At 42.1% G+C, this 26,626-nt stretch overlaps 1 protein-coding gene and 1 pseudogene across 1 annotated transcript in view; both read right to left on the bottom strand.

Annotated features, from left to right (window-relative positions):
• LOC107383693 (mitofusin-1-like) overlaps positions 1 to 20,641 on the bottom strand; it is a 45,629-nt pseudogene extending 24,988 nt beyond the window's left edge.
• A 3,474-nt stretch (positions 20,642 to 24,115) lies between these two features.
• LOC107383747 (retinal guanylyl cyclase 2) overlaps positions 24,116 to 26,626 on the bottom strand; it is a 48,356-nt gene continuing 45,845 nt past the window's right edge. The window contains exon 23 of the mRNA XM_070541504.1: positions 24,116 to 24,875. Within this exon, the coding sequence (XP_070397605.1) occupies positions 24,788 to 24,875 (88 nt within the window). The 3' untranslated portion in view covers positions 24,116 to 24,787. The remainder of the gene's footprint in view (positions 24,876 to 26,626) is intronic.

The following is a 26,626-nucleotide window of genomic DNA, read 5'->3' as shown; positions in this document are numbered from 1 at the left end:
CTTCTACTTTACTCTTTTATCTGGTCAGTAACGCAGAAGGCATCCGCCTCTCTGTTATTACTTCATTCATGTTTATGATCATTATCCCAGCTGGTGTGGACTGTTCCCATCAGACCTACATAACACCAGTTAGCTGTCGTCGCTTCCTGTCCAGAACAACTTTAAAAAGATTCAAAGATTCAAAGGCATTTATTGTCATCTTCTACCACATGTGCAGGATATACGGAGAAATGAAATTCAGTTTCAGCACACACAATTCAAAGATCAGACATACATGGGTAAGACACACAACAAGAATTGGTGACTGCAGTCATTCGCAACATGAGTCGCGCTACCTTAATAGATAGATGAAAAGGGTGTTACATGAGGGAAGTTCAGGGGAGGGAGAAAAAAAGGCATTAACAGGGTTACACCAGCAGGGTGCAGCACTCCAATGCAAAAAAACACCCGACATGTAAGCAACAAACGTCACAGTTCACAACATGAGACCCACTAGGTAGGGGGGAGGGCTGGGATCCTGGTTCCTCAGCGGGGGCAGTCTGTGTGGCGCTTAACCAGCTGGCTCCGCAGGTGGGAGGGAGGTCATGGGGAAGCACAAAGAGCAGTGAGTCCTTCAGCTTGATGACCTCGGTGGAGACCTCAATCTGAAGGCGGGGGGGTGGGGGGTGGGGGGGTGGGGGGGTTGGATAGAGATTCACAGCATTTGTCTGCATTCCTTCCAGCGTGGGGTTTTTGCATGCAACTCCAAGGCTGCTTATGGCGTCAGATTCGGTAACAGAAACTTTGTTTGGGTCAGACAGAGATAATTTTTCCTCTCTGCCTTAAGTCTGTATTGATCATTCAAGTCCTCCAGTGAAGCCAATTCAGTGATTAAACATCTCCACAACGTCCGGTGACCCTTTCCGAGATGTTATCAATCCTGCGCGCTAACACCGGTAACGCAGCTAAGACATTGTCCAGCTTGCGATTCACCTTGAGCAACGTCCCAGTCTGTGAGGTATCCACCCGGACGGTGCCGTCCATGGTTGCGGGTCGCCCTCCAATCGCTCCCGTCACCCCAATTTTACGGAAAGCCAGATATCCTCCCACTCCAATCAGAAGAAATCCAACGATCATCAGGCCAAATATCCACATATCTTCGACGTCCTCAATGGACAGCTGAGAGAGACAGATGACATTCCACTTTTTCCAGGAATCGAACATATATCCCGCTGCATGTGTCCCCTGAGGACAAGCGTGAGCCCCCTCCTCCGTCCTCATTGTAGAAAAAATCTTATCAATCGCGTTGAATGACCAATTAATTAAGTCCATGTTGAAAAATAAAAGGTGATTGCAGAGGAAATGCAGAGAAGCGCTCTGTAGGCAGACGGGACAAAAAAGAGCCTTGGGAGGACACAGATAAGGGAGGAAAGGCAGAAGCGTCTGCTCCCTGTGAGCACCAGAGAAGACACGTTTTAAAGAAGACACACAAACCTGAATAGTCCCAGGATTTGCTTTAATCTTTGGTTTTTGTTTTAGTCCCAAAACCAGCCCAGCGCGTCCTAACATCCATGCTTCAGCCTCCCCAAGCCTCTCAGCACAGCAGGAGCTGCTGAAGGCTTCTTCTTCTGCGGAGACTCCCGCAGGCTGAATGCAGACTACATCACGCAGCTGCGCACTCGCTGGTGGGCTTTGGTACTGCCTGACACTTCTAACCTATTCTTCAAAGGTCAAAATTAGATTTGGGGCTTTTGTGAAAACATCCGGGGCTTGAGCCCTAACCCCGCCCCTGGCTGTTACCATGAGAACACTAAACCTGAACCACACCAGAATGAGTTCATTCCAGTACCAGAGGTCTTTGGGTTGGGTACCTTGGTGGCGACTTCATCAGTCAAAGTTCTGATCCTCTCCCGGATGCTGTCACTCAGACGGCTCATCTGTCCTCGCACAAAGTCTAGCCGGTCCCTCTGCTCCTCACGTTCCTCCAGGCACCAGATCCTATTAGGAGTCAGATGTCATGGGTCAGAGGTCAGGGGTCAGACAGAGAATCAGGCTGATCTGCTCACTTTCTGTCTGCAGAGGAAATGTTGATAGCATCCATCACTGCTTTAACAGCGCAGCTGATCTGCCACGCCCTCTCTGTGTGCTGCCCAAACTTAGTCCGAATCGCCGACTGAGAGATGAACTCCTGCAGGGCAGAGGTCCAGTTGGATTGCATCAGAACCAGAAGACAACAAGCTCACAATGAAACCAGTCAGAACCTACAAGGACCTGGACAGACCCTTGGTCCTGACTGGACCTCTGTGGTCTGGTTTGGCTCTATTTGTACCTCAAATGTTCTCTCAAACATCTGGAACTCCCTTAGCCTCTCGTGGAAACCTTCAGCCAGAGCACCACCTGCAGGATGGTACGGGTCAGAAACAGCCTCACATCAAAATAAAGAACTCCTTCTGAAGGTGTGAATAAGTTTGGCCCAGTTCCAGTCCTGGAACCAGAACATCTCCAGAGGCATGTTTTAACTCTAACCTTTGAACTCTGAACCATTTGTTGAATCCTCCTGGCTTTCCCATTTTTAAATCTCACCTAAAACTCACTCTCATCTCTGTGCTCCGTGTGGAAAAGTGACATGGTCCACAGGTGGTTTGGTCTTCTAAATTAAGGGTCGTGAAGGTCAAATGGAGCCTCAGCTAAAGGGTCAGCTTCATGTTTATGTTTATGTATTTAGCAGACGCTTTTGTCCAAAGCGACTTACAAGTTATAATCAGCATGTTGCCCTTGAGGCTAACAACAACAATAACAACAGCAAACAATTTCCAGTCAGTCGTAGGGGGCAGTGAGGCAGCATGATGAATCATGGAGAGGAGGGAACAAGGAGTGGACAGTAGAGAGGGGGACGGGTGCAGGGAGGGTGCTAGTTTAGACGATGCTCTCTGAAGAGCAGGGTCCTCAGGAGTTTCTTGAAAGTCAAAAAGGAAGCCCCTGTTCTTGTAGTGCTTGGTAGGTCATTCCACATCTGTGGAATGATGCATGAGAAGAGTCTGGATTGTCCTGAGTGTGGTGTAGGCACTGCTAGCCGACGATCCTGTGATGACCGGAACAGCCGGGCCGAGACGTAAGCCTTTGCGAGCTTCATACATCTGCTGCTGGAGTGGAACATGATAGCCACACCACCAGGAGGTGCTTTTAAGTCTCTGCTGTCCCTCTGAACGCTGATACTTGTGGACAAGGCTTGTGTTCACATAGGCTAATGGACTCATTTTTTCAAGGAAATCATTTTGATTTCAAATGACATTAGTGTTGGTGTGGGGTTAGTTATCCACATTTTACAAATATTAATGGTTAATCCTTAAACCTTGTATCTATGGTGGTTAGATAGCTCAACTAGTAAAGCACCTGACGCACGAACAGGTGATCCAGGTTGGGGGCAAAAATACCAACATGCATTTAAGACCTTTGGTGCTGTTTGCCTACCTCACATCATGATGAGAACAACCGAAATGTGTGAGATGCTGGCTAAGACTAACAGCTATAAAACTAGTAGCTCGGTGTCTCAACATCCACAAACTTCTAGCACAATCTGAGATTAACGAGCCATGGGGAGCCAGGACACAAGGTCAGAGGGAAATGCACATCCAGAGATTGGATACGAAGCCCCAATAAGGGAAATAAGATGCAGCAACTGACTGGAGAGAAAGGAAAAAGGTGTGAATAAAGGCACAATGAGAAACTGCAGCCAGATACTCGTACATGAAGCAGTAGAAACGGCCAACAAAGGCTCCAAGCTATGTCCATGATTCATGAGAGAAAGTGAAGTCGGACGAATTAACTGGCTCGAGTCGGTTCAGTGGCAGGGTAATAACAGCAGAGAATAAGGAAAACAATCATTTATAAAACGCCTCTCAAGATGAAACTCATGAGGTGCTTCAGAATCCAGTCTCCATCACTGAGCCAGAAATGTATGAAAACACGGACCAGTCCTGATCCTGAAGGGTCCAGTCCCATCCAACTATTGGTCAATGACCTGTCTCCACACAACAGGATAGCAGATGCTGATAGACCTGTAGCATCCAGGAATGGTCAGTTGTCACCTACAGATCGACCTACATGCCACCGGTCATCTACAGACATAAATTCCATTCTCTAAGGTGGATTTTACATCCTACCTTCCAACAAGCCCAGAAGATTCTGCAGCTCTGAACACATGATAACGTATTGTCAACATCATGTTCCCCTCTCAAGGTTATTCTCTGCCAAGATTGTCTGCTTATCTAGGCTGTCCTGCACAGAATAAAGGACTGAACCGTTATAATAGTGAATGATCATATGGTCGAAAGAGCAATAATGGTTAAATAATAATAATGTTTTGATTAATCTGTGCTTGAATTACTGAAGCTGAAATGAATATTATTATGATGATCAGTAATGTTTGGTTTAACAAGATAATCATCTACACTCAGACACAAATTAAAGTTAAATTAAAGTTAAAGTAACGTCACCGCACATAGATATTTTCTTACCCACAAATCAGAGCATCCTGTATCTGAAACAAGGCGTGATGTTCTGAGGGTTTGTTGTTAACACCCCTTAACATGGCATGTCCCGATTGGCCAAGTAAATCATAATATGAGAATATTAAAACAGAATCACTGGGGAGTGATTCACCTTTCGATCATTCCAGCATTCTGAGAGATTCAGCATCCTGTTAGTTGAGCTAACTCTGACTGGCCGTCGGATGGAAAATCTGGGCCCATCGCATCTCTTGGCAAGCTTTCAATAAGCTAAAAGCTGCCTACAGCGGACACAGCAAAACGGTTCTTTCAGCTATTCAGAAACCGCTGCTTTGCCTGGCGACATCTCTGGACTGGTGAGTCGGTGCTGCAGTTAATCTACTGATCCTTGGTGCCCAGAGGTCATCCGACCTCCCTGACCTCCGGATCCGCGAAGAGGGTCTCAAAAGAAAGGGTGAGGTAGACACACATGAGTGCGTCTGATGCCGTTTTGATAAGAACCAACTTCATAGTTTAATGCAAACCAAATCCTTTTCACACAGAACTCAGTTCTTCTAGATACAAGGTTCTGATGAACACACACCATTGAATCACCACACATCAAATCCCATCCACTTAGATTCGTCCATCAGAGTAGCCTTGGTTAACTTGTCATGTTTTAATTGTTTAGAAAATAAATTTCTTGCCTTTATAAACCTGACTCTGTCTGAATTTAGACGAAGTGTTTGATCCCTGAAAAAGCAAAGAATCCTAGAATCTTCTGATTAAACATTCAAAGACCAAGCAGGTTGATATTCTATATTTATATAGAGCATCACAGCTTATTGGTCATAAGTAAAGGTAATATATTAAGCTTAAAAGCAACAATGTTTACCCCTTTACAGACCGAATAGTTGGCCAAGACTGCAAAACCTGACACGCCAACCTGCTAGTGGAGTTAAGCATGATCATAAGATGACTATTATAAAAAAGTCTATGACTCCACGATGTTCTGCTGAGCTATGGTGGCCTCATGGAGGGGGCCATCGGCTAGCACACTGCTGCTAACCACTTAAACATTCTCCCTCTCCTGATAATAACTTTTTACTTTCCTTGACATTGAATGTGCTACTACTAGTTTACCCGTTTAATCATAGATTCACTAGGATAAATACAATAAAGTTTATCTCTCACCATATAGAATGTTTACTAAGAAATCACAAAGTAACCATAGAAACATTACTTGGTGTGTATGTGTGTGTGTATACACACACACACACACACACACACACACACACACACACACACACACACACACACACACACACACACACACACACACACACACACACACACACACACACACACACACACACACACACACACACACACACTGTAGGGATTCAACAATACTCGGCCCAAGACCGGACCGTGCGGTACACCATCCACGGTCCAAAGACGCGTTATTAATAATATATTTTGCTTGAATGCAGGTTTAATTCTGCGTACGCGGTCTTGTCCCGTGTAGCTGCTGTAATATCCAATCACAGGGTTGACCCGCCCACCTCCGACGCCACCACTCTAACGTATCGCTGTCTGGGAGCAGACGTTTGAGCAGGTAACGCCAGGGAAAGAGCAGCAGTCTCTCGCTGACGTACAGCATCAGTTCAGATAAACACTAGAAAACGAGCCACGCTTTGTATGGTTCAATTGGACCGAAACCAGAAACCGAGGTACGGACCGGACTGGACCGTTGCAGTACAAGCTACCCACACTAAACATAAAGCTACTTTTGTAAAGCTAATGAGAACACCCTGCAAAGCTCCATGGGTTTATTTTAAAATGTGACCCATGTGACCCAGGTAAAAGAGGCCTTGGGTCATTACTCACATGTTTTTCTGTGAAATTAAGCATACTTCAAACTGAAGCTTTAGAGACACGCCCTCTTTGTAGTCAATGCAAGCCTCATTTGTCCCATCAGTACTCAAGGGATTAGCCAGAGTCTTGTCCCAGAGGAAAGTCATTCAGGGAGGTGATATGATGGATGCTGTGTCATGGTTCTGGACTCACCTGACTCACCTGTCTCGGGCATGCCCTGTGCCCGCTGCATCCTGTAGCTCAGAACTTCTTTTGCTGAGATGAAGAAGATCCTCCTTTCAGCCTCGTCAGGTCCAACTACCTTCAGCTCCTCTGACAGGAAGCTCACACAGCGCTCAATGTGCTGCTTCCTCACCTGGAGCACAGAGGGAGCAGAACCTCTAAACCTGCTGCAGGTGTGATCCTGATGTTTACCTGTCAGCCCAGACACACTTGGTGTATGTAGTCAGGTTCCATCACCGAAGCGTCCCAGCGGTTGTGCAGGATGAAAATGTTCGGTTTGGAGATCCGCTCGCTGACTTTGTGGAAGAAAAGTTTCTCCTGAAAAACCAGAAAAACTCTTTAGTGTAACCCACTACAGAACACGCGATAGAACTTATTCAGGAACCCGCAAAAGAACATGCTACAGAACCCGATAAAGAACCCATTAAAGAACCCAATAAAGAACCTGCAACAGAACCCGATAAAGGGTGTGTCCGAATCCACGGGAAGGATGCTTGTAAGAGCGCATTTTGAGGTCGATGATGTCACAGAGCAGCGACGAGTACTGTCCAAATTCCAAGAATACTCATTCTCGCGTCCTCAAATGAGTCCTCACTCTGCCCACATTTCGAGGACCGGTCGGTTGTATCCTCACAGAACAAGGCTATCCCAGCATGCTTTGTGCGCCGGCTGTGGATTTTCAACAGGAAGAGAAAATGGGGAGAGCTACGAAGTTTTAAACGTAAGTTTGTTAAAAACTAGCGGTAGAAAACTAAAAAGCTTAAAGCGGTTCTGTTTATAGACATTTTTCATTTGTATATATTTGTTTTTATAATTACATTTTAGGCAGAAATCAGCCAGAACGAGTTTGTTTCGCGGGTCCCAGTTATTCCTCTGTGTGTGTGTGTGTGTGTGTGTGTGTGTGTGGCAAATTAAACTTGTTTGTTTTGGGGACAACAGAGCGTTTTTATTAAGCTTAGAGGTGAAAAGTGAAGCTGTTTACAAACAACCACAGAAGTTCTGTGTTCTGCTGTGAAAAGTAGTTTTACATTCAGGGATTTACACAGCTGACACGTTTTAATGAAGTAAAAATTGTTTGTGTGAAGAATATAATGTTTATCTTCTCATGTGGATAAATGTAAAAATGTGTTTATTGCCTTTTGTGTTTATGGCTGGACGTTTCTGGCCAGAGGAACATCATACAGGACGGTCTGCAGAGAGCTTTGTGACGCTTCCTCTCACTGTCCACTCCATCATCCATCTACAGGGACTGCTGGGCTGGCTCAGACGACAGCTGTTACATCTCTAAGATGTGTTCAGAAATATGAAATGAGGAGATGGTTTATGGATCCACTACAACAATTGTGACTCTTCAGCAAATAAAACCACAGTGTTGTTTTTAATAGAGGTTCCTACATAAATGACTTTCCTGTTAACAGTAGTGGTGGTCTGCTGGTACCTTCTGCAGGTCAGAGCACCGCTGACCTCCTCCACACACATCTTCCTCAGGCTCATCCTCCAGACCCACAACTTCACCAGCACAGAGGCAGATGTGCAGCACAGTGCATGCTGACCTGTAATAGATTAAAAAAGAGGTTTTTTTTTTCATTGAAAAATGTTAAACAAACATATAACCTGCAGTACACTGGTTCTGTTCTGTTTAAAGTAAAGCAGCAGGGAAAACTACAGAGAATTTACATTTTGAAGACAGATCTAATCATTAGTAGGCTTAATTAGAATAAACAAATGCACATTGAAAACACTTCAATGCTATTTTATTAAAAAGCCAGTTTTTTTAAGCATTTTACCTTCATTTGGTGCTAAATAAGAAGTTCTAAGGTCCAATTTACATTAGAAAACATCCTACTGCATTTAACATTTATAATGCATTTGGTTTATATTAATTACCTACATGTTAATACTCTGTATAAATGTGTTGTGTACATTTAACAAGTTCATTCTGTAGCTTAAAACATACATGAAACCATCTAAAGTTAACATGTAAGTCCCGAAAGCTTCTAGAATAAACAAAGTTACTTTACCTGAAAACGGTTGTGAACAAACGCTGCTGATGGAGGTGAAGCTGCTGTAGCACCTAAATATTCATGCTCAAGTTTCGCTAGCTTTAGCATTTTTCCTTTGCGTGTAGCTGCCGCCACAGCTGTGACGGGACCTACAGGCCACCGTAGAGGTGAAGGCTTCACTGTCCAAATTCAGAGCCACTGGATTCCGGTCTTAGCGGTCGAGCAAGGACCCGGCCTTGCTAGACCGGCAAGGACCAGTACTCATAAGGATCCTGCCTGTGGATTCAGACACACCCAAAGAACCAGATAAAGAACCTGCTACAGAACCCATTAAAGAACATAATACAGAACCTGATAAAGAACCTGATTAAGAACCTGCTACAGATGCCGAAGAAGAACCAGAAAAAGAACCTGATAAAAAACCCATTAAAGAACCCGATAAAGAACATGTTACAGAACCCAATAAAGAACATGCTAAAGAACCTGATACAGAACCTGATGAAGAACCCATTAAAGAACCCAATAAAGAACATGCTACAGAACACGATAAACAACATGCTACAAAGAACATGCTAGAGAACCTGATAAGGAACCTGCTAAAAAGCCCGTTAAAGAACCTGCTAAAGAACCCGATAAAGAACCTGCTACAGATCCCGATAAAGAGCCAGGTAAAGAAGCCATTAAAGATCCAGATAAAAAGCATGCTACAGAACCTGATAAAGAACATGCCAAAGAACCTGATAAAGAACATGCCACAGAACTTGATAAAGAACCCGATTAAGAACCTGCCACAGAACCCGATAAAGAACCAGATAAAGAACCCATTAAATAACCTGATAAAGAACCCAATAAAGAACCTGATAAAGAACATGCTACAGAATCCAATAAAGAACATGCTACATAACCAGTGAAAGAACCTGATAAAGAACATGCTACAGAACCTGATAGAGAACCCGATGAAGAACCAGATAGAGAACCCATTAAAGGACCCGATAAAGAACCAGATGAAGAACCCATTAAAGAACCCAATAAAGAACATGCTACAGAACACGATAAACAACATGCTACAAAGAACATGCTAGAGAACCTGATAAGGAACCTGCTAAAAAGCCCGTTAAAGAACCTGCTAAAGAACCCGATAAAGAACCTGCTACAGATCCCGATAAAGAGCCAGGTAAAGAAGCCATTAAAGATCCAGATAAAAAGCATGCTACAGAACCTGATAAAGAACATGCTAAAGAACCTGATAAAGAACATGCCACAGAACTTGATAAAGAACCCGATTAAGAACCTGCCACAGAACCCGATAAAGAACCAGATAAAGAACCCATTAAATAACCTGATAAAGAACCCAATAAAGAACCTGATAAAGAACATGCTACAGAATCCAATAAAGAACATGCTACATAACCAGTGAAAGAACCTGATAAAGAACATGCTACAGAACCTGATAGAGAACCCGATGAAGAACCAGATAGAGAACCCATTAAAGGACCCGATAAAGAACCAGATGAAGAACCCATTAAAGAACACGATAAGGAACACGCTTCAGAACTCAAACAATTAAATGCTACAGAACATGTTAAGAACCTGAGAAAGAACCTGCTACAGAGGCTGATAAAGAACATGCTACAAAGCCCATTAAAGAACCTGATAAAGAACATGCTACAGAACCCGCAAAAGACCATGCTAAAGAATGTGCTACAGAACCAAAAAAAGAACCCAATAAAAAACATGCTACAGAACCTGATAAAGAACCTGCTACAGAACTCACTAAAAAACCAGATAAAGAACCCATTAAAGAACTGTCACGTCCTGTCCTGTCTACTCTTAGGTTTTGTCTGTGTCTCCGTTAATTGCTCCCACCTGCCTCTTGTTTCCCAATCACCTTAGCTCCCGGTCCTTCTGTATTTAAACCCCGTCTGTTTTGTGTCCTTTGTGGAGTCATTGTTTCAGTGTCCAGCATGTGTCTTCAATAAATCTGTGTTAAACGGACTCACCTGTTCGCCTTCTTGCTCCCTGCGCTTGGATCCTCCTCGCTGCCCGGCACGCACGTGACAAGAACCCGATAAGGAATATGCTTCAAACCCAAAAAAGAACGTGCTACAGAACCTGTTAAAGAACCTTATTAAGAAATTGCCACAGAACCTGATAAAGAACTAAATAAAGAACCCATTTAAGAACCTGATAAAGAACCAGATAAAGAACCTATTAAAGAACCCGATAAGGAACATGCTTCAGAACTCAAAAAAGAACATGCTACAGAACCTGTTAAAGAACTTGATAAAGAACATGTTACAGAACCTGTTAAATAACTTGATAAAGAACATGCTACAGAACCTGATACATAACCTGATAAAGAACATGCTACAGAACCTGATAAAGAATCTGATAAAGAACCTGCTACAGATCCCGATAAAAAAACAGATAAAGAACCTGATAAAGAACCAGATAAAGGACCCATTAAAGAACCCTATAAAGAACATGCTACAGAACCCAATAAACATGCTACAGAACATGTTAAAGAACTTGATAAAGAACTTGATAAAGAACATGCTACAAAGCCCATTAAAGAACATGCTATAAAGCCCATTTAAAAACCTGATAAAGAACATGCTACATAACCTGCAAAAGACCATGCTAAAGAACATGCTACAGAACCAGATAAAGAACCTGCTACAGAACTCGCTATGTAACTTATACAGGAACCCGCAAAAGAACATGTTAGACAACCCGATAAAAAAAACATGCTACAGAGCCCATTGAAGAACCTGATAAAAAAACATGCTGGACCCTATAAAGAACATGCTACAGAACCCGATAAAGAACATGCTACAGAGCCCATTTAAGAACCTGATAAAGAACATGCTACAGAACCAGATAAAGAACCTGATAAAGAACATGTTACAGATCCCGATAAAGAACCAGATAAAGAACCCATTAAATAACCTGATAAAGAACATGCTACATAACCAGTGAAAGAACCTGATAAAGAACATGCTACAGAACCTGATAGAGAACCCGATGAAGAACCAGATAGAGAACCCATTAAAGGACCCGATAAAGAACCAGATGAAGAACCCATTAAAGAACACGATAAGGAACACGCTTCAGAACTCAAACAATTAAATGCTACAGAACATGTTAAGAACCTGAGAAAGAACCTGCTACAGAGGCTGATAAAGAACATGCTACAAAGCCCATTAAAGAACCTGATAAAGAACATGCTACAGAACCCGCAAAAGACCATGCTAAAGAATGTGCTACAGAACCAAAAAAAGAACCCAATAAAAAACATGCTACAGAACCTGATAAAGAACCTGCTACAGAACTCACTAAAAAACCAGATAAAGAACCCATTAAAGAACTGTCACGTCCTGTCCTGTCTACTCTTAGGTTTTGTCTGTGTCTCCGTTAATTGCTCCCACCTGCCTCTTGTTTCCCAATCACCTTAGCTCCCGGTCCTTCTGTATTTAAACCCCGTCTGTTTTGTGTCCTTTGTGGAGTCATTGTTTCAGTGTCCAGCATGTGTCTTCAATAAATCTGTGTTAAACGGACTCACCTGTTCGCCTTCTTGCTCCCTGCGCTTGGATCCTCCTCGCTGCCCGGCACGCACGTGACAAGAACCCGATAAGGAATATGCTTCAAACCCAAAAAAGAACGTGCTACAGAACCTGTTAAAGAACCTTATTAAGAAATTGCCACAGAACCTGATAAAGAACTAAATAAAGAACCCATTTAAGAACCTGATAAAGAACCAGATAAAGAACCTATTAAAGAACCCGATAAGGAACATGCTTCAGAACTCAAAAAAGAACATGCTACAGAACCTGTTAAAGAACTTGATAAAGAACATGTTACAGAACCTGTTAAATAACTTGATAAAGAACATGCTACAGAACCTGATACATAACCTGATAAAGAACATGCTACAGAACCTGATAAAGAATCTGATAAAGAACCTGCTACAGATCCCGATAAAAAACAGATAAAGAACCTGATAAAGAACCAGATAAAGGACCCATTAAAGAACCCTATAAAGAACATGCTACAGAACCCAATAAACATGCTACAGAACATGTTAAAGAACTTGATAAAGAACTTGATAAAGAACATGCTACAAAGCCCATTAAAGAACATGCTATAAAGCCCATTTAAAAACCTGATAAAGAACATGCTACATAACCTGCAAAAGACCATGCTAAAGAACATGCTACAGAACCAGATAAAGAACCTGCTACAGAACTCGCTATGTAACTTATACAGGAACCCGCAAAAGAACATGTTAGACAACCCGATAAAAAAAACATGCTACAGAGCCCATTGAAGAACCTGATAAAAAAACATGCTGGACCCTATAAAGAACATGCTACAGAACCCGATAAAGAACATGCTACAGAGCCCATTTAAGAACCTGATAAAGAACATGCTACAGAACCAGATAAAGAACCTGATAAAGAACATGTTACAGATCCCGATAAAGAACCAGATAAAGAACCCATTAAATAACCTGATAAAGAACATGTTACAGAACCCAATAAAGAACATGCTACAGAACCTGTTAAATAACTTGATAAAGAACATGCTACAGAACCCGCAAAAGACCATGCTAAAGAACATGCTACAGAACCAGATAAAGAACCTGATAAAGAACATGCTACAGAAGCTGATTAAAAACCTGCTACAGAACTCGCTATGCAACTTATTCAGGAAACCGCAAAGAACATGTTAGACAACCCAATTTAAAAAACATGCAACAGAACCCATTAAAGAACCTGATAAAAAAACATGCTACTGAACCCGATAAAGAACATGCTACAGGACCCGATAAAGAACATGCTACAGAGCCCATTGAAGAACCTGATAAAGAACATGCTACAGAACTCGATAAAGAACATGCTACAGAGCCCATTGAAGAACCTGATAAAGAACATGCTACAGAACCAGATAAAGAACCAGTTAAAGAACATGCTACAGATCTCGATAAAGAACCAGAAAAAGAACCCATTAAATAACCCGATAAAAAACCCATTAAAGATCCTGATAAATAACATGCTACAGAACCCAATAAAAACATGCTACAGAGCCTTTTAAAGAACCTGATAAAGAACATGCTACAGAACCTGATAAAGAACCTGATTAAGAACCTGCTACAGAAACTGATAAATAACCCATTAAAGAACCCATTTAAGAACGCCACAAAGAACCAGATAATGAACCCATTAAAGAACTCGATAAGGAACATGCTTCAGAACCCAAAAAAGAACCAAATATTATTCTTCTGGCTCTTGGAGGGTGCAGATGCTTTTTTTCCTCCTCTCCTCCATATCTTATCCTCAAGGCCTTTGTCTGTCTGTGTGTGCTGGGTGCACGGCTGCTTCTGCATTTTTCTGGAAACTGGAAACTGAAATTCACTTAAATGGATCTCGTCAGTTGGTCTCTCAACACGATTGATACAATTTTTTCAACGATGAGAATGGGAGAAGGGGTCCCGGATGCCCCACCGGGACAGAGCCAGTTGGACACATCATGGACTCCTGGAAACAGTGGAACATGATCTGTCTATCTCAGCTGTCTGTGTAGGACTCTGAAGATGTGTGGATATTCGTGGTGTTGGTGTCAGGTTTCCTGCTCAATGGCCTTGGAGGCTGCCTGGCTTACCGGAAAATTAACGAGCTGTCGAGGAATATTAGCCTGATCCTGGAGCTCAGAGATGGTTTGCACCGCGCTGTGAATTCACAGACTCAAATAATTGTCGAGATGAATCATAAGCTTGGGACTTTGGCGGAGATTCATTCTTTGGCACAAAAGATGGATGCCATCAAGGAGAGAGTGGACAAATCAGCACGGATTGGGATAGATTAATGTCCATTATTGGGGTTTTGAGAGGTTGAGGACCAACAAACTGTAAGACAGAGAGAAAATTATCTCTGTCTGGCCTCAAAACAATTTCTAATCGGAATCTGGTGCCCTTGAGCCAGCAAGGCTCCAACGAAATCTCCCCCCTCAGAAGATATGTGGAATGTGCTGTTGCTAAGGAAACTCAACTCTGTATCCTTTCCCAGCCTGGGCGGGACTGCGGGAAGGCCACTGAAATATTCCAGAGTCACTGCAGCCCTCCAACCCTCAATGCTCCTCCCCCTATCCACACTGAGGTGACATGCGCTGCTTCTATCGTGGCTGCAGGAACTGAAGTAGGGATAGTCCCAACCCACCACCCCACCTAGTGGACACTTATACTGTGTTGTCTGAAGTCTGTTGCATGTATCTTTGAGGTGATTTTTTGCAGAGCAAAGCTGCCCTCCTGGTGGGAGGAAAACTCTAAAGTGCCTTTTTTCCCTCCACCTGAACCAATCTTCATGTGAGCCCTATTACCTCTATTAAGGTAGTGCGACTCAGGCTTGCGAATGACCACAGTCACCAATTCTTGTCACGTGTCTTGCCCATGTATGTCTGATCTCTGAATTGTGTGTACTGAAACTCTAATTTCCCTCTGGGATTAATAGAGTTTCTTTGATAAATTAATAAAGAACCCATTAAAGAACCAGATAAAGAACCCATTAAAGAACATAATACAGAACCTGATAAAGAACATCCTACAGAACCCCAAAAAGAACCAGATAAAGAACCCATTAAAGAACCCAATAAAGAACATGCTACAGAACCTGTTAAATAACCTGATAAAGAACATGCTACAGAACCTGACACAGAACCCGATAAATAACCTGGTGAAGGACCTATTAAAGAACCCAATAAAGAACATGCTACAGAACCCGATAAACAACATGATACAAAGCTCATTAAAGAACATGCTAAAGAACCTGATAAAGAACCTGCTACAAAGCCTGTTAAAGAACCTGCTAAAGAACCTGATAAAGAACATGCTACAGAACCAGAAAAAGAACCCGATATAGAACATGCTACTGAACCTGAAAAATAACCTGCTACAGAACCCTCTATATAATTTATTAAGGTACCTGCAAAAAACATGCTACAGAGCCTGAAAAGAACCCGATAAAGAACAGGCTACAGAACCCGATAAAAACCTGCTACAGAACCTGTTAAAGAACCTGTTAAAGAACATGCTATAGGGCCCATTAAAGAACCTGATTAAGAACCTGCTACAGATCCTGCTAAAGAACCAGATAAAGAACCCATTAAAGATCCCGATAAAAAGCATGCTACAGAACCTGATAAAGAACCTGATAAAGAACATGCCACAGAACCTAATAAAGAACCAGATTAAGAACCTGCTACAGAACCCCACAAAGAACCAGATAAAGAACCCATTAAACAACCCGATAAAAAACCCATTAAAGAACCTGATAAAGAACATGCTACAAAACCCAGTAAAGAACATGCTACAGAACCAGTTAAACAACCTAATAAAGAACATGATACAGAACCTGATAGAGAACCTGATAAAGAACTCGCTACATAACCTGATAAAGAACCCGATAAAGAACCATATAAAGAACCCATTGAAGAAAACGATAAGGAACATGCTTCAGAACTCAAAAAAGAACAAGCTACAGAACATGTTAAAGAACCTGATAAAGAACATGCTACAAAGCCCATTAAAGAACCTGATAAAGAACATGCTACAGAACCCGCAAAAGACCATGCTAAAGAGCATGCTACAGAACCAGATAAAGAAATGCTAAAGAACCTGCTACAGAACTCGCTAAAGAACCAGATAAAGGACCCATTAAAGAACCCGATAAGGAACATGCTTCAGAACCCATAAAATAACATGCTACAGAACCTGTTAAAGAACCTGATAAAGAACATGTTACAGAACCCAATAAAGAACATGCTACGGAACCTGTTAAATAACCTGATAAAGAACTAGCTACAGAATCTGATAAAGAACCAGATAAAGAACCATATAAAGAACCCTTTAAAGAACACGATAAGGAATATGCTTCAGAACTCAGAAAAGAACATGCTACAGAACATGTTAAAGAACCTGATAAAGAACCTGCTACAGAACCTGATAAAGAACATGCTACAGAACATTTTAAAGAACCTGATAAAGAACCTGCTACAGAACCTGATAAAGAACATGCTACAATGCCCATTAAAGAATCTGATAAAGAACATGCTACAGAACCCGCAAAAGACCATGCTAAAGAGCATGCTACAGAACCAGATAAAGAAATGCTAAAGAACCTGCTACAGAACTCGCTAAAGAACCAGATAAAGGACCCATTAAAGAACCCGATAAGGAACATGCTTCAGAACCCAAAAAAGAACATGCTACAGAAACTGTTAAAGAACCTGATAAAGAACATGTTAAAGAACCCAATAAAGAACATGCTACGGAACCTGTTAAAGAACCTGATAAAGAACATGCTAAAGAACCTGATTAAGAACCTGCTACAGAACCCGTTAAAAACCAGATAAAGAACCCATTAAAGAACCCGATAAAGAACCAGATAAAGAACCCATTAAAGAACCCTATAAAGAACATGCTACAGAACCTTATAAAGAACATGCTACAGAACTCATTGAAGAACCTGATAAAGAACATGCTACAGAACCCGATAAAGAACATGCTATAGAGCCCATTGAAGAACCTGATAAAGAACATGCTACCGAACCCAATAAAGAACATGCTACAGAACCTGTTAAAGAACGTGCTACAGAACCTGACATAGCGCTGTGGAGCCATGAACTGAGATGGCAGCTTACTATTATTGCTCCATTCAGCTTTGCTATTTTCTTTAAATTATCCTAGTCATTCAGTTGGGTTTGCGAGATGGCCAAACAAACCATGCTTAAAGACTGTGACCTTTCTACCAGTGTGAGCGGCTATCAAAGTATGAAAAGCAGCTCTACATCAACTGAGCTACCGGAGGAAGCTACTACAAATAGCATGGTAAACTTAGCTTCCGTGCTAAAAGAGATACGGTCTCTCCGCTCGGACTTTGGAAGTAAGCTGAGTAATATTGACAGCTTCGCAAGTAAGCTAGATGTAATCGAAACCCACATAAGTGAGCTGGGCAACTCTATCTCTGGCATGGAACGTGGTTTGACGGATGTCCAGCATAACATCACATCAAATGCGCAGCGGCTGACAGAGGCTGAAGGCCGCATATCGACTACGGAGGACAGCTTGGAAAAAGCGACGATGGAACTGGCTGACGCCACAAAATGAATGGCCTTCTTGGAATCAAAGGCAGAGGAGTTAGAGAACCGCGGGCGTAGAAAGAATTTGCGACTCGTAGGAGTCCCCGAAGGCGCCGAAGATGGCGGGCCCCTACACAGATATATTGAAAACATGATGCCGCACTGGCTAGGCCTGGGTGCGGATAAGACTTTCACATTGGCGGGAGCACACCGTACTATAACCAAACCAAAACCCGGCCAGAACAGAGCAGTCATCATAAGATTCCTGAAGTTTCAAGACCGTGAGTTTGTGTTCCGCACTTCTAAACAATGTACCATCGCCCACAAGGGCAGCAAGATGTTCTTCGCACAAGATCTCTCAGTGGAAACTATGAAAGCACAGTATCAGTTCAATATTGTCAAGAAGTTTATTGAAGAGGAGTCCTTCCATGGATTCCAGGTACACCCCTGTAAGATGCGGATCCTCTTCAACAGGAAGTTGTTTTGTTTTCTACACCAAAAGAAGCTGAAGACTTCCTCCAGACCAGAGCCGCTTCGGAATGACTGTGCCTTATGTCGCAAAGATGCGAATAACCCAGGAGGCTCGTTATGAGTAATATGTCAGGTATATGTTGACATTGTTTTATTCATATGAATACTCGTTATAACCGGCATCGTTGATGGACAACTGAAGTTATGCTTTTATGTTTTTCATTTACTACTCGATTGCCTTCAGTAACATTGATCTTATTAAGACTGGGATATGATACATAGCTTTTATTTTTGTGATGCAAGGTTGGGGGAGTGAGAGTTGGTGGAGGAGGGCTCTCATAGTTCAGCCACTCCACCTTAGAGTGGATTGGTATTTGCCCCCATCACACTTAGTTGAATAAGGGGAGGGGAAATGGTGTTCAAAAGTTCAGGGATGTTTGTTTGCATGTTCTGTTCTGTTAATTTTATTTTAGGGTTTTATTTTTTGCCACACCTAGCATGGTCACCTTTGAAATTTTATGGAGAAATCAGGGACGCCTGAATTAAGATTAACAAGCTGGAATGTCAGGGTACTTAATAAGCTGACTAAATTAAAACAGGTAATGAACAGACTTAAAGACTTACACTGCAAAATTGTTTTTCTTCAAGAAATTCATATGACGATCTCAGAGATTCAGAAAATATGGCGCAGGTGGTCCCGCCAGGTTATACACGCAACTATGCTGGGGGGTACTAATACCTATTCACAGGACAACACCCCTCCAAGTTACTAATACTATTCAAGACCCTAAAGGGCGATATGTGATTATACAGGGTAATATCCTTTCTCTCGTATTGAATCTAGTTAGCGTATATGGCCCAAATGAAGACGACCCAAAATTTTTTGAGGATCTGTTCTTCACCTTGTCTTCGCTACGAGGCACATATATTATTGGGGGAGACTTCAATTGTACACTAAATCCTCTACTAGATCGGTATACGCAATCAGATGTCTATAAAACTAAATCCAGAAAACTTTTACAGCAATATATAATAGATTTGAATTTAATAGATATCTGGTGAAGACTAAACCCCACCAAGCTAGAATACTTGTGTTATTCGGGCATCAATAAGTCTAAATCATGTATCTGATTATATTTCACTAGAAAGGTTGACCCGTCAAGGATGCCCTTTATCTCCACTATTGGAGAACCCGATAAAGAACCTGATAAAGATCAAGAGACGGAACAGAACTGATTCATTACTGTGTTCATCAGCGTTGATTCTGCGTTCCCCACTAGAACAAAGACGTCTGCGTCCAAACAGAACCGACCAATCCAAACGTCCAGCTCCAGAGTGACATCAGTGCCCGGGCTGCTTGGGGTGGTGGTGACGGGGTTACCAGGGAGGGAGCAAAACCAAACAGGATCAGTCATTCTAAAGCAGAAACTGCTGCAGACAGTTGCATGATGGGATGTTACCTGTCCATCAGAACCAGGTCGTTCCTCAGCAGGGCACAGTGACTTTTGGGCCAGAACACCTGGACCAAACTTCCAGAGTCCAGTGTGGGGTCCATGTGAAGTGCATGAGCCAGCTGGTTGACCGTCTGGAGAGAAAGGAGGCAGAGTTAGAGTGCAGCAGCAGACTCACCTGCACAGGTAAATGCTGCCAGCCCACAGCGAGGCTCCGCCTTTCTCTGGATTCTGTAGTGGTCAGGAAGGCTTCATCCTCATCCGTCCCCGCCACGCTCAGGAAGCAGTTGGTGGTGTGTCCGATCCCGCTGGGCAAAACCCGGTCGTGAAGCATGGCGTTGATCACGGTGCTCTTCCCGTTACTGGTCCTGGTCAGAAAAAGCAAACATCACATCCTAAAGATGGGAACAGATGAGGTCTCCAGAACTTCTGATGGACTGGTTTTTGATCCAGGTTTGTTTCTGGTATCCTGATGAATGGTTATGACCTTTGACCTCTTAGGAAGGAAAAGTCTCCTAACTCAAGGCATTAGCTAAAGTGCGGTCATGATTGAACAGATGAACAGAACCGGTTTAGTCTGGTCTCCTCTCACCTGCCGAAGAAGGCCACTTTCATGTGTCTCCTGAGCAGAACCTCCCTGATGTTGGAGATCCTGGTGGAGCAGCTCTGCAGCTCCAGACTGTGCTCCTCCAGGGCGACCGGACCCAGATCGTCACAGCGCCACACCTCTGAATCAAACAAACACACAAACAAGTGGGTTAACATCAACCCAGACTCAGCTCGGTTCTGGTTCTGGGTCCTACTGGTTCTGACCATCCACAAAGGCGGAGCCATCCTTTACCAAGTCCAGCAGCTGATCGAAGATGGAGGTGATGGACTGCTTTGCCACAACAAAGCGCCTCAGAGGAGACTGGTCGTCTGGATCCATCAGGCCTACACACACACACACACACACACACACACACACACACACACACACACACACACACACACACACACACACACACACACACACACACACACAACTTTTGCACAACCGGCCCAGACTGGACCATAGACACCCAAACCAGTGTCCAGAAGTCCTGACCCCTCAATCTGCAGCCAGCCTTGAAGGGGGTGGATCAGGGGTTCTGATCTGGATCAGGGGTGCATGTACTTACTGTATTCTGGTCCATAGGTCGGTGGTGCTTTGTGGTTCTGAGTTGACGCAGGTGTTTCCTCAGACTGTACCAATCCATATGCTCAGCCTGATCCTCTTATTAGGATTTAAAGCATCGGCCACCTGCTGCCTCTCAGGTGTGTTTCAGCAGGTGGATCACAGCAGACCAAGCGGCACCCTTAAACTTAAGTCACGTGACACACGTGTGTGAAGTAGATCTGAGTCGTGGAAAAATCCTCACAATCATTTTTTCATGCTAATCTAAATCAGCGGTGGGCCCTCAGGCCATTTGTCCACATGGCACAAGTCTGAACGTCTGCTGCCATTTTAAAATCACAAATGCATTATTATAGATTTCAAAACAACAAATCTCTTTAAAAACATTAAAATATGTTTATTATGCATATATATTATTTATTTATTGTTTAACTCTGATCTATTCCAGTTCAAAGGTCAGGATTTAATCAACCTGGTAGCCCATTAAATGGCTCAGTACCCATGAAGAAGCTCTCAGCATTACAAAGGTTAGTGACCCCTGGTCTAAATCATGATATAAAATTTTAAACAAGATTTCAGGAGGTTGCTGTTGACTTCCAAGATTTATTTACCACATGCGCTGTTTTCACGCTGGATGCTGTTGAGTAAACTTCTGTCTGCAGCACAGAGCTGCTGTCCTGGAGCTGCTGATCAGTGGCAACGGGAGAGGAGAGTGAGCTGTGTGTGTGTGTGTGTGTGTGTGTGTGTGTGTGTGTGTGTGTGTGTGTGTGTGTGTGTGTGTGTGTGTGTGTGTGTGTGTGTGTGTGTGTGTGTGTGTGTGTGTGTGTGTGGTTCAGAGTCTCCAAAAGCAACACAGCTCATGTCTGCCTTTGTTTATCTTATAATGGAGGACGCCGCAGACTTTCCCACGCGTATTAAACTCCGCCCACAGGCTCGGGGACTTCCGCATTTCTGAGAAGTCCTTCGGATTTATATGTGAGCACTACACTGCCCGTTAGAGACCGAACCCACGCCATCCAGCCCCACCAAACCCCAACTGTGCCCACGCTACTGTGTCAGCGCCTGTCTAACAGTTGTTGTGCCCTTGGGCAAAGCACATCCCCTCCTTACCTGCTGGTGGCGAATGGAGGGACAGGTGGTGCCTGCAGCCTCACCTGTCAGCGTGTCCCACTTCATCCTCCTCCTGTTTTGAAATCCTTATAGCTGTTAAAATGGTGTTAAAAATAACGTAAGCTTCTAACCTGTCTGGTTAGGGTTAGCCTCTAACCTGTCTGGTTAGGGTTAGCCTCTAACCTGTCTGGTTAGGGTTAGCGTCTAACCTGTCTGGTTAGGGTAAGGGTTAGCTTCTAAACTTGCTGTTTGGGTTAGCGTTAGCTTCTAACCTTGTTGTTTGGGAAGACGGTCAAAACAATTCCATCGCCTGACTTCTTTTCCGCCACTATTCACTAGAAGCTGCAGCTCCAAGGTCCAGGAGACGAGACTTTATTCTTTTGATAAAGTCCTTCTTATTTGGTCTCATAAAATGATTTATTTCAGTCTACAGATTTACGGTCATAATCTGTGTTTTCTACAGTGGACGTTCTATCTGAAGTGATGTCATTATGAATCAACATGTTTATTATTTCATGACTTATTTCAGATCTTAAATACACTAAATGAGTCTACCTGATGATTTAATAATGATTAATTATCAGTTACATTCATATTAGTATCAGTATTTTAACAGATTTACTCCACATTAAGTGGAACCAGGCTCTTCTGAGTGTTTGAGGGTCGTGGTGAACACCTTGACAGGTTTATGACATCTGGTTGGTCAAAGATGTAAAAACAACCATTTCATTAAAAGTGAATAACTTCCTACGTTCCCCACTTCAACCAGAATTCCGAGTTCATCAATAGCTCACAGCTCATGCTAAATGACCATCCTATGGAGATTAAACCAGATTATTCAGTAGAATAATTTTAGCAGCATATGAACCATCCTTTTTTAAATCAATCCGTTTACTCAACCCACCACCCACCCATCAGACATGAAACCGTCCACCAGAAGCCACCTGGGAAGTATTTTCTGACCAGTCGTGCGTCTGCAGAGGGTGTCTACGACCTTCAGATACATCAGAAGTACACTCACTCGCTCTGAGAGACGGCTTCACCTGCAGACCAGATCTCCGGAGCTTCCATGATCCAGGGAGTGTAGACTAAACAACGGTGTCAGAGTAGTTGTTATTAATCTGATAACTTGTTAAATTACATCCAACAGCCACATTCATTTTAGAAACCCAGACATCACACCTTTCTTGCAATGCTGCCCACAAGGGGTGTCCAGGGGTGGCCATGGCCACCCCAAGAAAATTGCTGACCACCCTAGGAAAAGCCAGTGTTAATAAATCTATTAATTTTCTGTCAAACCATTAATTGATCTTGTTTATTTAAGACATAATTGTAAAAATAAATAAAAATAATACAATTCATGAGTAAAGAAATAATCAGAATTTTAAATAATACATACTGTATGTTTCTGCTGCTCACCATTTTAAAAAGCTTTCATCTCCATAGTTTTTTGTGAACACAGTAACAGGTGAATTAAACTTAAAAAAATACATTTTAAAATAAAAATTTAAATAGCATTTTAAGTAACTGAAGTCTATTTTTCTGAAATCTTTGTTTGTAAAATTTAAGTTAAATATTTTAGATACATACGGTATGATTTTTTAATAAAAATGAATAAAGAAGCAATGCAATATATCGCCACAGGCTAAACTCTCCCTGAGTTACCACAAGGACCAATTTGGTGAGCCACCCCAAAAATTTATTTGGCCCTGTCTCGCCACCCCATCAAAAATTTCTGGAGGTGCCCCTGGTTTCTGAGTCACGTAGAAAACTCACACCAGGCCATGTTTCTTCAGAGTTCATTCATTGTCTCATTTAATATCACAGTCACCATTTATAATCATCATCATTAATATAGTAATAAATAGATTTTATAAACTATGAGTTTGTCTCTGTGTCAAATTATTATAAAGTGTTGTTTCCCTGGATTAACCAAAGTACCTAGTTTCATCATCAATCCAATATTAAAGGTTCGATAATATTGATAATCCATTTCTTTATGGAGTATTACATTTAATTGAATAACTTTATATTCTATTGATAATTTACTAAGTAATCACTTACAAATGTTACACTATAGTTTGTTTCATGAAAAAGTAAAATAAAAAAAAACAATAATGCAAAATGAAAAGAAACATGGCAACAGGTGAAAATCAGTCTCTATGTGGGAAAAGCTTTATCTTCTCAGCCCATTTTAAGTGTTCAAATGATCAGTTGAAAAATGACTAGAAATCAAAAAGAATCATTTATTTAGCTGCTCAAAATCAACATTTTTACAGATAATTAATAAACATCAAACTTACAGTTAAATCAGACTAATAATACTTAAATAAACACAAAAGCTGACTATGTGTGTGTTTGGACCAAGCATTTAGGGGTATCTGCAGTCCATCATGTTTGTTGATCTTATTCACATTTTAATTTCCACACCTCATAGTGCAGCACTCAGTGCCACCAGTAGGTGGCACTAACATGACATATCCTATGTAGAGCATAAAATCACAAAAAACTAGTACAAACACATTATACTACAACTACAAGTATGATTTCATCCATGTACATAAACTTCGTGTGAGTGTTTTCTTGTACTTACTACATACTGAGGACCCTTTCCACTATTTTCCCCACAAAGTGAGGACATGTTTCTTAGTGAGGACATTTTTTTAAGTGAGGACATTTTTCTTAGTGAGGACATTTTTCTGATCATGACTTTTTAGAAGCTTATCAGTTGGTTTTAGAGCTATGGAGTGAATTAAGTTTTAGTTAAGATTGGGGTTAGCAGTAGATCAGCACTGGTTATGGTTATGGTTAGGGTAAAGCATAATACAGCCACAAAAATTAATGGAAGTCAATCCATGGTCCTCACTAAGATAGAAATACAAACATGTGTGTGTGGTATCATTTCTTCATCGTCTTTTGTCGATCTAAAAACTTTTGTCGTCTCTCAACAGGAATTTCGTCCAGACTGATCCCATGGTTCGCCGCTCTGAGGAAGAGAGCAGGAGTGTGAGAGTCGTGCAGGACAGGGACAGAACGAGTTAAATGACCTGTAATTGGCTTTTTTACCCTTAAAGATAAACTCGTCACATTATGAGTCATTTTCTTGAAGAATCACAAAATACTTCCATTTTCTTTGAACTAAAATTGCTAAATTAACCAGATTTCACATAACAAAATAATGTATGGAGCATTTTTTCAGTTAAAAACACACAAAACAAATACAGGACATTAAGAAAAGAACATGAGAAGGTAAAGACTTCTGGCATTTGTGTGTGTGTGTGTGTGTGTGTGTGTGTGTGTGTGTGTGTGTGTGTGTGTGTGTGTGTGTGTGTGTGTGTGTGTGTGTGTGTGTGTGTGTGTGTGTGTGTGTGTCTTCATTTATATGGCACTAATCAAACAAAGAAAACTGTAAAAATCAATAAAAGCTCAAATATAATTAAACAAATGAAATATAATGAAACAGTCTTTCAGATGAAGGAAACAACAGATTTAAATAAAAGGGTCTTCAGCTGTTTTATAAAAGTGTTGAGACTGTCAACGCTACTTAAGGATAAAGGAAGATCATTCCAAAGTCTGGAAGGAGCGATCACCTCCACTTTTATATCTGGTCTTTGGAACTTCTAGAAGGTTCTGGTGGGTGGACCTGAGGGCTCGGATTGGAGCATAAGGCTTTCACAAATAATTTATTACATGTCCACCTCAGCGGACAGCGTGCCTTCTGAACATGAAATATGTTGGCTTGACTTACTAGAGTCTAACAGCCGTGCTTAATAGCAAAAGTAAAGGCAACAACTTTGACTAGCTGTCCACTGTAGTGACCATTACGCATGAAAGGTTTAATCTCAATGCAACCTTCCTGGTTCAATGAAGAATAAATAAGTAAAATAAACTATTGTTTTGACACCAACCTTTGCAGTTTGGAGATATTTGTCAAATAATAAAAACAGTTTAGGACCAGCGTTTTTCCGTGGCCTTGTAGAGACGTTGATTAATCAAAAACACCCAAATTCATCAAGTCTGAAGCCTGATTTACACATCTGCATCGGTGCGGAGACACGCAACGCCATTATGCGTCGACGCAAGGGCTCTCCGATAAAAGACAGGGGGATGGAGACATGCCCAAAATTTTAAACATCAGTTGAAAGTGACAGAGACCGCAAGCTTGTGATTGGTCAGGACACCATTTCCTGTAAATTTGTCAGCAGCACTGCAGTTGCCCTGTTAAAAAGTAAAAAGATAGTTAGCGGCAGACCCAGAACAGATTGAAGAACGCAGAAAAAGTCCCCCCCAAAAAAAAGAACGTTTATTCACCCGTGACCGAAGGAATTCAAAATACAAAGCAAGCATGGATGGAAACGACGGGAAACGTGGGTTTCGAAGTGGTGACCACATCAAGAGGTGGAGGACAAACCTGTCCGTGTTATAAAGTCTCTGACATATATAAACACATTAGTAAATACACTATAGTGGACCGGATACACGAACGAGTGCTATGGTGGCAGGACACTACAGAATAGCGGTGCACTCTGTTGTCCTAGCATGAATTGTGTTGCAACACTCTACTGCCTGCACAGAAGTTTGCTTTTTTCAACCCTCACTAACACTAACCCATATTTTCAGAGTTTAATTGAAGGAAGTTATCTTCTAGCCAGCTGGTGATAGCTGATAGACACTAATATTAGGAACTGGTTATTAGTACAAAGGTCCACAACCTCAAACAGTCACACTCCAAACTCC

The sequence above is a fragment of the Nothobranchius furzeri genome, chromosome 11, assembly GCF_043380555.1.
Source record: "Nothobranchius furzeri strain GRZ-AD chromosome 11, NfurGRZ-RIMD1, whole genome shotgun sequence".
NCBI classification, from domain to species: Eukaryota; Metazoa; Chordata; class Actinopteri; order Cyprinodontiformes; family Nothobranchiidae; genus Nothobranchius; species Nothobranchius furzeri.
This window is presented reverse-complemented; position numbering and strand designations above follow the sequence as displayed.